We start from the raw sequence: 12,047 nt of genomic DNA, 5'->3' as shown, positions 1-12,047 counted from the left end.
TGTCCACAGGAAAACTATTAGTCATGCATTCCACAAATCTGTCCTTTATGGAAGAGTGCCAAGAAGAAAGCTATTGTTGAAAGAAAGCCATAAAAAGTCCTGTTTGCAGTTTGCGAGAAGCCATGTGGGGGACACAGCAAACATGTGGAAGAAGGTGCTCTGGTCAGATGAGACCAAAATTTTAATTTTTGGCCTAAAAACAAAATGCTGTTTGATGCAGAAAACTAACTGCACATCACCCTGAACATACCATCCCCGTTGTGAAACATGGTGGTAGCAGCATCATGTGGTGGGGATGCTTTTCTCCAACAGGGACAGGTAAGCTGGTCAGAGTTGATGGGAAGATGGATGGATGGAGCCAGACACAGGACAATCTTACAAGAAAACCTCTTAAGAGTTTGTAAAAGTCTTGAGACTTCCAGCAGGACAATGACCCTAAACATACAGCCAGAGCTACAATGGAATGCTTTAGATCAAAGCATATTCATGTGTTAGAATGGCCCAATTGAGAATGTGTGGTAAGACTTGAAAATTGCTGTTCACAGATGCTCTCCATCCAATCTGACAGAGCTTGAACCATTTTGCAGAGAAGAATGGGCAAAAATGTCACTCTCTAGATGTGCAAAGCTGTAATTGCAGCGAATGGTGGTTCTACAAAGTATTGACAATTATGTGCCACTTTGCGTTGGTCTATCATATAAAATCCCAATAAAAAACATTTACATTTTTGGTTGTAACATGGCAAAATGTGGAAAATTTCAAGGGGTATGAATACTTTTTCAAGGCATTGTAGGACATTAGTTGTTTCTACAGGCCAAACACGAAACTCCTCCAGGAGCAGCGTTTTATTTTAAGCTAGTGTGCATGGAGCCTTAGAACAAGGGCAAAATCTCTTGCGTGAGATGCAAATTAATGAAAATTTCATTAACATTTTACTGTAATGGGTATGTACAAACAGAAAATTACTACTGCTAGTAATATATCTGCTACAGTGCAAATATTTAAAATATTAAGGAATAATAATTTACATTACAACTGGCACTGCTTTGATTTCTCCCTTCAGTCCTAATAAAGAATCCTAAGTGGCATTCTTATAAAGGCGACATGCTACCTTCACCAACAAAACGATTCAAGACTAATAGACGCTTGACTCAAGGAAAGCCATCCTTCATTGCAGCATGTAATCAGACTGGGTAAACCTGAACTCGTATTGATCGGTTACTATGAATAGGACAAAGCTTGCAAAGAAGAGGAAATTCCTCACCTATTTTCACAAGGTAGCATATGATGGGTGCTACATTGCTAAATGACACTCCAGGACATCAGCATTAATGAGCAATTACTGGACACACTGCTGTTACTCCAAAACAGATATATTTGCACTAGGTGCATGTTGCTTGTGTACAGCAAAATACTGCTTGACTCTATAATATTAATAAACTAATACCATAGGAACCCAAAGCAAGCAAATCTCAATTTAGATTAGTTAGGGATGAAAAGTGACTTCTCAATAGTTGCTATGGCTTACAGCATTTTGCAAAATGATCTTTGCCCAATGGCTTAAAGTCCTATACCTCCATACCCTAGGATATCTATAGTTGTACTTTAAGGCTGTAGCTATAGCCATAGCAGACCGTGTGACTTCTATGGGGCCTGGAGCGGGCTGGGTGCACTGTTATTTATGTAGCTAGCAAAAGCATTCGACACACACATTTGGATAACAGGAATGTATAGTTTGGGTACCTTTTCAAGATTTCTATGACAGCAATTAGTATTCTGTATCATGAAAAGATTTGTCTTTGAGATGGAGATTGGAGAGCTAATGTAACCCTGAACGTTTTGGCTACATATTTAGTTAGGCTCCAGATAAAGCCATTCTCAACCATGGAGCCTTAGGGTTCCTCCAGAGGTTGCTAAGGGTTCATTGAGATGTAACTACCTATCTGATGGTGCCTGTAATGATCTGTGTCCAACACCACTTAGAAGAGTCAGCAACTTGACGCTAATGATCCTTTTTTCTTTAGCTGTCTGTAATGATGACATTCTGACCACCAAGGTAAAGAGGGCATTCTTCCAATTGACCACCAATATAAGGGGAGTATTCTTCCCACTGGTCACCAATGTAAGGAGGACACTATTCGCACTGACCACCAATATAATGGGGGCATTCTTCCCAAATGTAAGGGACAATTCTTCCCACTGGTCTCCAATGTATTAGGGGCAATCTTCCTACCGACCACAAATGTAAGGCGGGATTCTTTTCACTGACCACCAATGTAATGGGGTCATTCTTCCCACTGGTCACCAATGTAAGGAGGACACTATTCACACTGACCACCAATATAATGGGGGCATTCTTCCCAAATGTAAGGGAGAATTCTTCCCACTGGTCTCCAATGTATTAGGGGCATTCTTCCTACCGAGCACAAATGTAAGGGGGGATTCTTTCCACTGACCACCAATGTAATGGGGTCATTCTTCCCACTGGTCACAAATGTAAGGAAGACACTTCGCGCTGACCACCAATATAATGGGGGCATTCTTCCCAAATGTAAGGGAGAATTCTTCTCACTGGTCTCCAATGTATTAGGGGCATTCTTCCTACCGACCACCTATGTAAGGGAGAATTCTTCCCAACAACTCCTAAATGTAAGATGTGCAGCTTTTCTATTGACCACCAATTTAAGGGTGGAATTCTTACCACTGGTTAACAGTGTTTAGGGGGCATTCTTCCCACTGTAAGGGGGCATTTTTTCCCACTAACCACCGACGTAAGGGCTGAATTCATCCCACTATTCTCCAACATAAGGGGTGCAATCTTCCCAATGACCGCCAATGTAAAGGGGATTCTACCCACTGATCACAAATATAAGGACACCATTCTTCCCACAGCCCACCAATGTAGGAGGGATTCTTCCACTAACCCCAAACGATTGTGAGAGCTCCTCTGGGGTAAAAGGTTGAGATAGACTGCTCCAGCTAAATCCCATAATAAAACCCATCTGTAATGCCATCCTTCAGATGAAGTGGAGGCATAGCGCCTCCACGTCATCTGAAGGATGGCATTACAGATGGTTGGATGTGATGGAAGTTGGTCGGGAAGCCTAGTGCCATGCCTCTCTCCCTCTACAGATGTGCTGGGATCCAGAGGCAGGGCATGGAGCAGATATTCTGCCCCATCCTCCCTCCATGTGAAGGTCTGCTGTAGATCAATGGAGGTAGGAAGGTTGGATGTGATGGAAGTTGGTGGGGAAGCCTAGTGCCATGCCTCACTCCCTCTACAAATGTGCTGGGATCCAGAGGCAGGGCATGTAGCTGATATTCTGCCCCATCCTCCCTCCATGTGAAGGTCTGCTGTAGATCATTGGAGGTAGGAAGGTTGGATGTGATGGAAGTTGGTGGGGAAGCCTAGTGCCATGCCTCTCTCCCTCTACAGATGTGCTGGGATCCAGAGGCAGGGCATGGAGCAGATATTCTGCCCCATCCTCCCTCCTTGTGAAGGTCTGCTGTAGATCATTTTAGGTAGGAAGATTGGATGTGATGGAAGTTGGTGGGGAAGCCTAGTGCCATGCCTCACTCCCTCTACAAATGTGCTGGGATCCAGAGGCAGGGCATGTAGCTGATATTCTGCCCCATCCTCCTTCCATGTGAAGGTCTGCTGTAGATCATTGGAGGTAGGAAGGTTGGATGTGATGGAAGTTGGTGGGGAAGCCTAGTGCCATGCCTCTCTCCCTCTACAGATGTGCTGGGATCCAGAGGCAGGGCATGGAGCAGATATTCTGCCCCATCCTCCCTCCTTGTGAAGGTCTGCTGTAGATCATTTTAGGTAGGAAGATTGGATGTGATGGAAGTTGGTGGGGAAGCCTAGTGCCATGCCTCTCTCCCTCTACAGATGTGCTGGGATCCAGAGGCAGGGCATGGAGCTGATATTCTGCCCCATCCTCCCTCCATGTGAAGGTCTGCTGTAGATCATTGGAGGTAGGAAGGTTGGATGTGATGGAAGTTGGTCGGGAAGCCTAGTGCCATGTCTCTCTCCCTCTACAGATGTGCTGGGATCCAGAGGCAGGGCATGGAGCCGAGGCTCGCACTTTGCCATGACTTGTCCCACTTGTCCCCGGGCCCCTCTCACCTGTTAAACACTTTCCTGATCCTTTGCACAGGGCCGGGGCTGCTGGAGATGCTCTCGGCCGGCAGGTTCTCGATGGTGGACACGACATGGTTGGACGTCTCGGGAATCATCGCTGTTCCAGTCTCAGAGGACAGGGCGCATCTTCTGCCTCCCAGGGGAGAGGAGCTGGACGAGGGAGAGAGCCCGGCTACTCTGTGCCACAGGTACCGCACTTGGTGGGATGCCGGACAGGACAGTCTACATACACAGCCCTTCCTGTTCTCCGCCTCACCATCCAGCCAGAGAGAGCCCGGATCCAGCGCTCTGTGTGGCCGCCAGTCAGAGCTGGAGGAGGGAGGTGTGCGACGACGATGTGCGAGGAGACGAGGCTGCTGGGCTCTGCTCCCCTCCGCACACGTTTTCTATGCCTAGCCCCACGTAGACCACAAGAGAGCGCCAACAGAGGGGGCTTCACTTCCACACTGACACCCACCACACAGCCGTCCCTGTAGCATCACGGTACTTGTAGTCTTTTCCGACACTGACAGCGACACCGACACCGATACCTGCTTCAGCACAGCTCCCTGCTGGACAGCTCCGCCTCCTCACCATTGTAGGCTGTACAGGTGACCGCCGGCCATCCGAGAGCACGAGATACTAAACACTACAGCTCCTCACACACTCAAAAAGACACCTACTCCTCCTCACACACTCAAAAAGACACCTACTGCTCCTCACACACTCAAAAAGACACCTACTGCTCCTCACACACTATACAAGACACCTACTGCTCCTCACACACTATACAAGACACCTACTCCTCCTCACACACTATACAAGACACCTACTGCTCCTCACACACTATACAAGACACCTACTGCTCCTCACACACTATACAAGACACCTACTCCTCCTCACACACTATACAAGACACCTACTGCTCCTCACACACTATACAAGACACCTACTCCTCCTCACACACTATACAAGACACCTACTGCTCCTCACACACTCAAAAAGACACCTACTGCTCCTCACACACTATACAAGACACCTACTGCTCCTCACACACTATACAAGACACCTACTGCTCCTCACACACTATACAAGACACCTACTGCTCCTCACACACTGTACAAGACACCTACTGCTCCTCATACACTCAAAAAGACACCTACTGCTCCTCACACACTATACAAGACACCTACTGCTCCTCACACACTATACAAGACACCTACTGCTCCTCACACACTATACAAGACACCTACTGCTCCTCACACACTATACAAGACACCTACTGCTCCTCATACACTCAAAAAGACACCTACTGCTCCTCACACACTATACAAGACACCTACTGCTCCTCACACACTATACAAGACACCTACTGCTCCTCACACACTATACAAGACACCTACTGCTCCTCATACACTCAAAAAGACACCTACTGCTCCTCATACACTCAAAAAGACACATAACTCTAGCTACCGGAAGACACAGCAACGAGATACGCCACTGCACGCTAGACTATCTGCAACCAAGCCTCCCACCACACCTGTCCGCCACCCCATGTACCTCCCTAAAATGTCTCTTCCACTCCTCCTCATATTCCTCTCCTCCGTTCCCAAAATCTCTTCTCTATATCCTTCTGCTCCTCCCAAACAACTGCATATTGTGCCCTCACTGCTTCCTTCGCCCCTCTACGACACCCACCACCTCCTCCTAATACTCCACTCTCCCACTGACCCGAACACCTCCACTGGTAGACTTACACACTCCTGCACATCCCGCTCCCATGCTACCTTTCTCACCCTTCTTCTCCTCCTAACCGTGGGGGACATCTCCCCGAACCCTGGCCCTCCACCACCTCGCTTACCCACAAGACATTCTCCCACTGCCACGTCCTGCTGCAACCCCTCCAACCTAGTATCTGCCCCCCTGCTCCCCAAAACCACCACCCCCGTTTTCGTGTGCACTCCTGAACGCCCATTCAGTGTGCAACAAGCTCATTACCATCCACTGCATCCCGCTCCCTCAACCTCCTAGCCATCACGGAAACCTGGATCCAAGCCACTGACTCTACCTCCCCAGCAGCACTCTCCTATGGAGGTCTCATCTGGACCCACTCACCCAGACCCAACGGTCGTAAAGGTGGTGGGGTTGGTCTGCTCCTGTCACCACTGAGCACCTTCCGTGTCCTCCCAAACCCCCCCCCCCTCTCTATCCTTCTCCTCCTTTGAGGCCCACTGCATCCGACTATTCTCTCCAACCCTCCTGAGGATTGCTGTAATCTACCGGCCTCCTGGACCCGTATCCCGCTTTCTTGATGACTTTTCCACCTGGCTACCCTTCTTTCTCTCCTCTGAGCTACCCACCATCATCCTTGGAGACTTTAACATCCCTTCTTCACTTAACCTCCTCTTTTGCACTCGCACAGTGCATACAATCCACCACCCACTCCGACGGGAACATCCTGGACCTTGTCTTCTCCCATCTCTGCGCTCTGCACAACCTCACAAACACCCCCTTCCCTCTCTCTGACCGCAACCTTATTACCTTCTCTGTCTCCTCGTCCTCAAACGCCTACCCCTCCAAATATCAAACTATTACCAGCCGAAACCTCCGCAACCTGAACCCTGCCCCCCTCCACTCTGCAGCTGATCAACTCTATGACAGCATCCTTCCCCTGTCCTGCCCTGACCTGGCCACGACTGCCTATAACAACTCGCTGTCAACCGTTCTTCACTCGCTAGCGCCTTTAACCACACGAAACATCAGACCCTGACCGCTCCAGCCCTGGCAGACTGATCATACCAAAACTCTGAAACGACGCAGTCGTGCGCTGGAGCGACTATGGCGCAAAACCAGATCCCAACTAGCATTCACCCGCTATAAATCTGCCTTCCACACCTGCACCTCCTCCCTCCACGCTGCCAAACAAGCCTACTTTCTGACCCTTATCAATACCCCCTCCTCCAATCCTCGCCGGCTCTTCTCTACCTTCAACTCTCTACTCTCTCTGCCCCCACCCCCACCCAGCACCTCACTCACCGCCCTTGAGATTGCCAATCACTTCAAAAACAAGATTGACACAATTCGCAGGGACATCGCCGCTGCCCAGACTTCCTCCCCACCCATCTCCTCTCACACAGCAACCCCTTCAACACCTCTTTCCCTTGGCCTCACCACTGTTCAGACCTCCACCCCACCTAACATCCCTCACACTAAAGCCCCCTCAACACTCCACTCCTTTGACCTTACTACCACCGAGGAGGTCACTAAGGTCTTCTCCGAAGCCCGCCTCACCACCTGCCCCCTCGACCCTTTCCCCTCACAACTCCTACGACCTCCCTCCTCCTCCATCCTACGCTCCCTCACCCACATCTTTAATCTCTCCCTCTCTTCTGGAGCATTCCCCTCCCCTCTGAAGCACACGCACATCACTCCCATATTCAAAAAGCCCTTCCTGGACCCCTCTGACCCGAACAACCTTAGACCCATCGCCCTGGCGCCATTTACATCCAAACTCCTTGAACGCTTAGTCTACAATCACCTAAGCTCCCACCTCAACGACAACAACCTACTTGACCCCCTACAGTCCAGCTTCCATCCCCTACACTCCACCGCAACTTCCTTACTTAAACTCACCAACGACCTGCTAACCGCCAAAGCTAATGGCCACTATTCAGTGCTCCTACTCCCCGACCTCTCCACGGCTTTCAACACAGTCAACCACCCCCTCCTCTTCAAAAAACTACACTCCCTTGGCCTCAGAGACTCCGCTCTCTCCTGGCTCTCATCCTACCTATCACAACGCTCCTTCAGCGTTACCTATAACGCTACCACCTCCCCCTCACTCCCCCTCTCTGTCGGGGTCCCTCAAGGCTCTGTCCTTGGGCCCCTTCTCTTCTCCATCTACACCTCCTCCCTTGGCCAACTGATACACTCTCACGGCTTCAACTACCACCTCTATGCTGATGACATGCAAATCTATCTCTCGACCCCTCGCCTCACCCCCTCAGTCTCCGCCCGAATCACTAGCCTGCTGGACGACATATCAGATTGGATGTCGCTCCACTTCCTTAAACTGAACCTCTCCAAAACCGAGCTCCTAGTTTTCCCCCCAGCCCGCGCGCACCCCCCCCCCCCACTGACTTCTCCATCACGTCCAACAATGCCACCATCAGGCCCGCCCCGCAGGCCAGAGTACTTGGTGTCATTCTTGACTACAATCTATCCTTCTTGCCCCAAGTCCAATCGCTAACAAACTCATGCAGACTCCACTTCCGCAACATAGCCAAAATACGCCCACCTAACCCCAGAAACCACTAAACAACTCATCCACTCCCTCATTTCACAACTCGATTACTGCAACTCCCTGCTCACTGGCCTTCCTCACCGCAGACTATCCCCGCTTCAGTCGATCCTGAATACGGCAGCCAGACTCATCCACCTTACCAACTGCTCCGTTTCCGCCACTTCCCTCTGCCAATCCCTCCACTGGCTTTCGATTGCCCAACGGATAAAATTCAAAATCCTAACACTGACGTACAAAGCTGTCCATAACACTGCCCCAAATTACATCACTGACCTGATATCCAAATATCACCCAACATGTACTCTTCGCTCCTCACAAGACCTCCTGCTCTCCAGTTCCCTGGTCTCCTCCTCCCATGCCCACCTCCGGGACTTCTCCAGGGCTTCGCCCATCCTCTGGAACTCCCTACCCCAATCCATCAGACTATCACCTACTCTCCTCTCCTTTAGGCGCACCCTGAAAACCCACCTCTTCAGGGAAGCGTACCCCACCCCCTGCTAATTGCCGATCTCCTCCACTCTTCCTACCACTCCATCCTCCACAGCTTTTCCTCCTGCACCACTATCCCCTCCCTCTTAGATTGTGAGCTCCAAGGAGCAGGGCCCTCGAACCCCTCGTGTATCGCACTGTATTGTTATTGTACTGTCTCATGTATTGTCTCCCTTTGTAATGTACATCGCTGAGCTAACTAATGGCGCTTTATAAATACTATATAATCATAATAACAATAATACTGCTCCTCATACACTAAATTAGACACATACTCCTCCTCATACACTATACAAGACACCTACTGCTCCTCATACACTCAAAAAGACACCTACTGCTCCTCATACACAATACAAGACACCTACTGCTCCTCATACACTCAAAAAGACACATACTGCTCCTCATACACTAAATTAGACACATACTCCTCATATACTATACAAAACACCTACTCCTCCTCATACACTAAATTAGACACATACTCCTCCTCATACACTATACAAGACACCTACTCCTCCTCATACACTATAAAAGACACCTACTCCTCCTCATACACTAAATTAGACACATACTCCTCCTCATACACTATACAAGACACCTACTCCTCCTCATACACTATACAAGACACCTACTCCTCCTCATACACTAAATTAGACACCTCATGCACTTCATATGCTCAATTAGACACCTACTGCACCTCATACACTAAATTAGACATCTAGCGCACCTCATACTCTAAATTAGACACCTAACGAACTTCATACGCTAAATTAGACACCTACCGCACCTCATACGCTAAATTAGACACCTACCGCACCTCATACGCTAAATTATACATCTAGCACACCTCATACTCTAAATTAGACACCTATCGAACTTCATACGCTAATTTAGACGCCTATCGCACCTCATAGGCTAAGTTAGACACCTACCGCACCTCATACGCTAAATTAGACACCTACCGCACCTCACACGCTAAATTAGACACCTACCGCACCTCATACGCTAAATTAGACAGCTACCGCACCTCACACGCTAAATTAAACACCTACCGCACCTCATACGCTAAATTAGACACCTACCGCACTTCATACTCTAAATTAAACACCTACCGCACCTCATACGTTAAATTAGACACCTACCGCACCTCACACGCTAAATTAAACACCTACCGCACCTCATATGCTAAATTAGACACCTACCGCACCTCACACGCTAAGTTAGACACCTACCGCACCTCATACGCTAAATTAGACACCTACCGCACCTCATACGCTAAGTTAGACACCTACCACACCTCATACGCTAAATTAGACACCTACCGCACCTCATACACTAAATTATACACCTACTGAACTTCATACGCTAAATTAGTCACCTACTGCACTGCATACGCTAAATTAGACACCTACTGAACCTCATACGCTAAATTAGGCACCTACTGCACCGCATACGCAAAATTAGACACCTACCGCACCTCATACTCTAAATTAGACACCTACCGAACTTGATACTCTAAATTAGACACCTACCACACCTCATACCCTAAATTAGATACCTACTGCACCTAATACGCTAAATTAGACATCTAGCGCACCTCATAGGCTAAGTTAGACACCTACCGCACCTCATAGGCTAAATTAGACACCTACTGAACTTCATATGCTAAATTAGTCACCTACTGCACTGCATATGCTAAATTAGACACCTACTGAACCTCATACACTAAATTAGACACCTACTGCACTGCATACGCTAAATTAGACACCTACCGCACCTCATACTCTAAATTAGACACCTACTGAACTTTATAAGCTTTATTAGACACCTACTGCACTTCATATTCTAAATTAAACATCTACCACACTGCATAAGCTAAATTAGACACTTACGGCACCTCATACGCTAAATTAGACACCTAATGCACCTCATACTCTAAATTAGTCACCTACTGAATTTCATACGCTAAATTAGACACCTACCGCTCTTCATACTCTAAATTAGTCACCTACTGCACTGCATATGCTAAATTAGACACCTACTGAACCTCATACGCTAAATTAGGCACCTACTGCACCGCATACGCAAAATTAGACACCTACCGCACCTCATACTCTAAATTAGACACCTACCGAACTTGATACTCTAAATTAGACACCTACCACACCTCATACCCTAAATTAGATACCTACTGCACCTCATACGCTAAATTAGACATCTAGCGCACCTCATAGGCTAAGTTAGACACCTACCGCACCTCATACGCTAAATTAGACACCTACCGCACCTCATAGGCTAAATTAGACACCTACTGAACTTCATATGCTAAATTAGTCACCTACTGCACTGCATATGCTAAATTAGACACCTACTGAACCTCATACACTAAATTAGACACCTACTGCACTGCATACGCTAAATTAGACACCTACCGCACCTCATACTCTAAATTAGACACCTACTGAACTTTATAAGCTTTATTAGACACCTACTGCACTTCATATTCTAAATTAAACATCTACCACACTGCATAAGCTAAATTAGACACTTACGGCACCTCATACGCTAAATTAGACACCTAATGCACCTCATACTCTAAATTAGTCACCTACTGAATTTCATACGCTAAATTAGACACCTACCGCTCTTCATACTCTAAATTAGTCACCTACTGCACTGCATACGCTAAATTAGACACCTACTGAACCTCATACGCTAAATTAGGCACCTACTGCACCGCATACGCAAAATTAGACACCTACCGCACCTCATACTCTAAATTAGACACCTACCGAACTTGATACTCTAAATTAGACACCTACCACACCTCATACCCTAAATTAGATACCTACTGCACCTCATACGCTAAATTAGACATCTAGCGCACCTCATAGGCTAAGTTAGACACCTACCGCACCTCATACGCTAAATTAGACACCTACCGCACCTCATAGGCTAAATTAGACACCTACTGAACTTCATATGCTAAATTAGTCACCTACTGCACTGCATATGCTAAATTAGACACCTACTGAACCTCATACACTAAATTAGACACCTACTGCACTGCATACGCTAAATTAGACACCTACCGCACCTCATACTCTAAATTAGACACCTACTGAACTTTAT

The 12,047-nt window shown here is 47.6% G+C and overlaps 1 protein-coding gene across 2 annotated transcripts in view; it reads right to left on the bottom strand.

Moving 5' to 3' along the window:
- Positions 1–4,740, bottom strand: part of LOC149446013 (queuine/queuosine transporter SLC35F2) — a 433,222-nt gene extending 428,482 nt beyond the window's left edge. Inside the window, exon 1 of one of the 2 annotated variants that reach the window (XM_089653153.1) lies at positions 4,130–4,740. In XM_089653153.1, the coding sequence (XP_089509279.1) occupies positions 4,130–4,239 (110 nt within the window). In that variant the 5' untranslated portion in view covers positions 4,240–4,740. The remainder of the gene's footprint in view (positions 1–4,129) is intronic. The other variant, XM_089653152.1, reaches the window with a different exon arrangement.
- Positions 4,741–12,047: the final 7,307 nt, after the last annotated feature.

The sequence above is a fragment of the Staurois parvus genome, unplaced genomic scaffold (assembly GCF_062004578.1).
Source record: "Staurois parvus isolate SC_StPar_1 unplaced genomic scaffold, SC_StPar_1.0 ptg000703l, whole genome shotgun sequence".
In the NCBI taxonomy this organism is placed as follows: domain Eukaryota; kingdom Metazoa; phylum Chordata; class Amphibia; order Anura; family Ranidae; genus Staurois; species Staurois parvus.
Note: the sequence above shows the minus strand (reverse complement) of the source record. Positions and strands in the feature narration are given on the sequence as shown.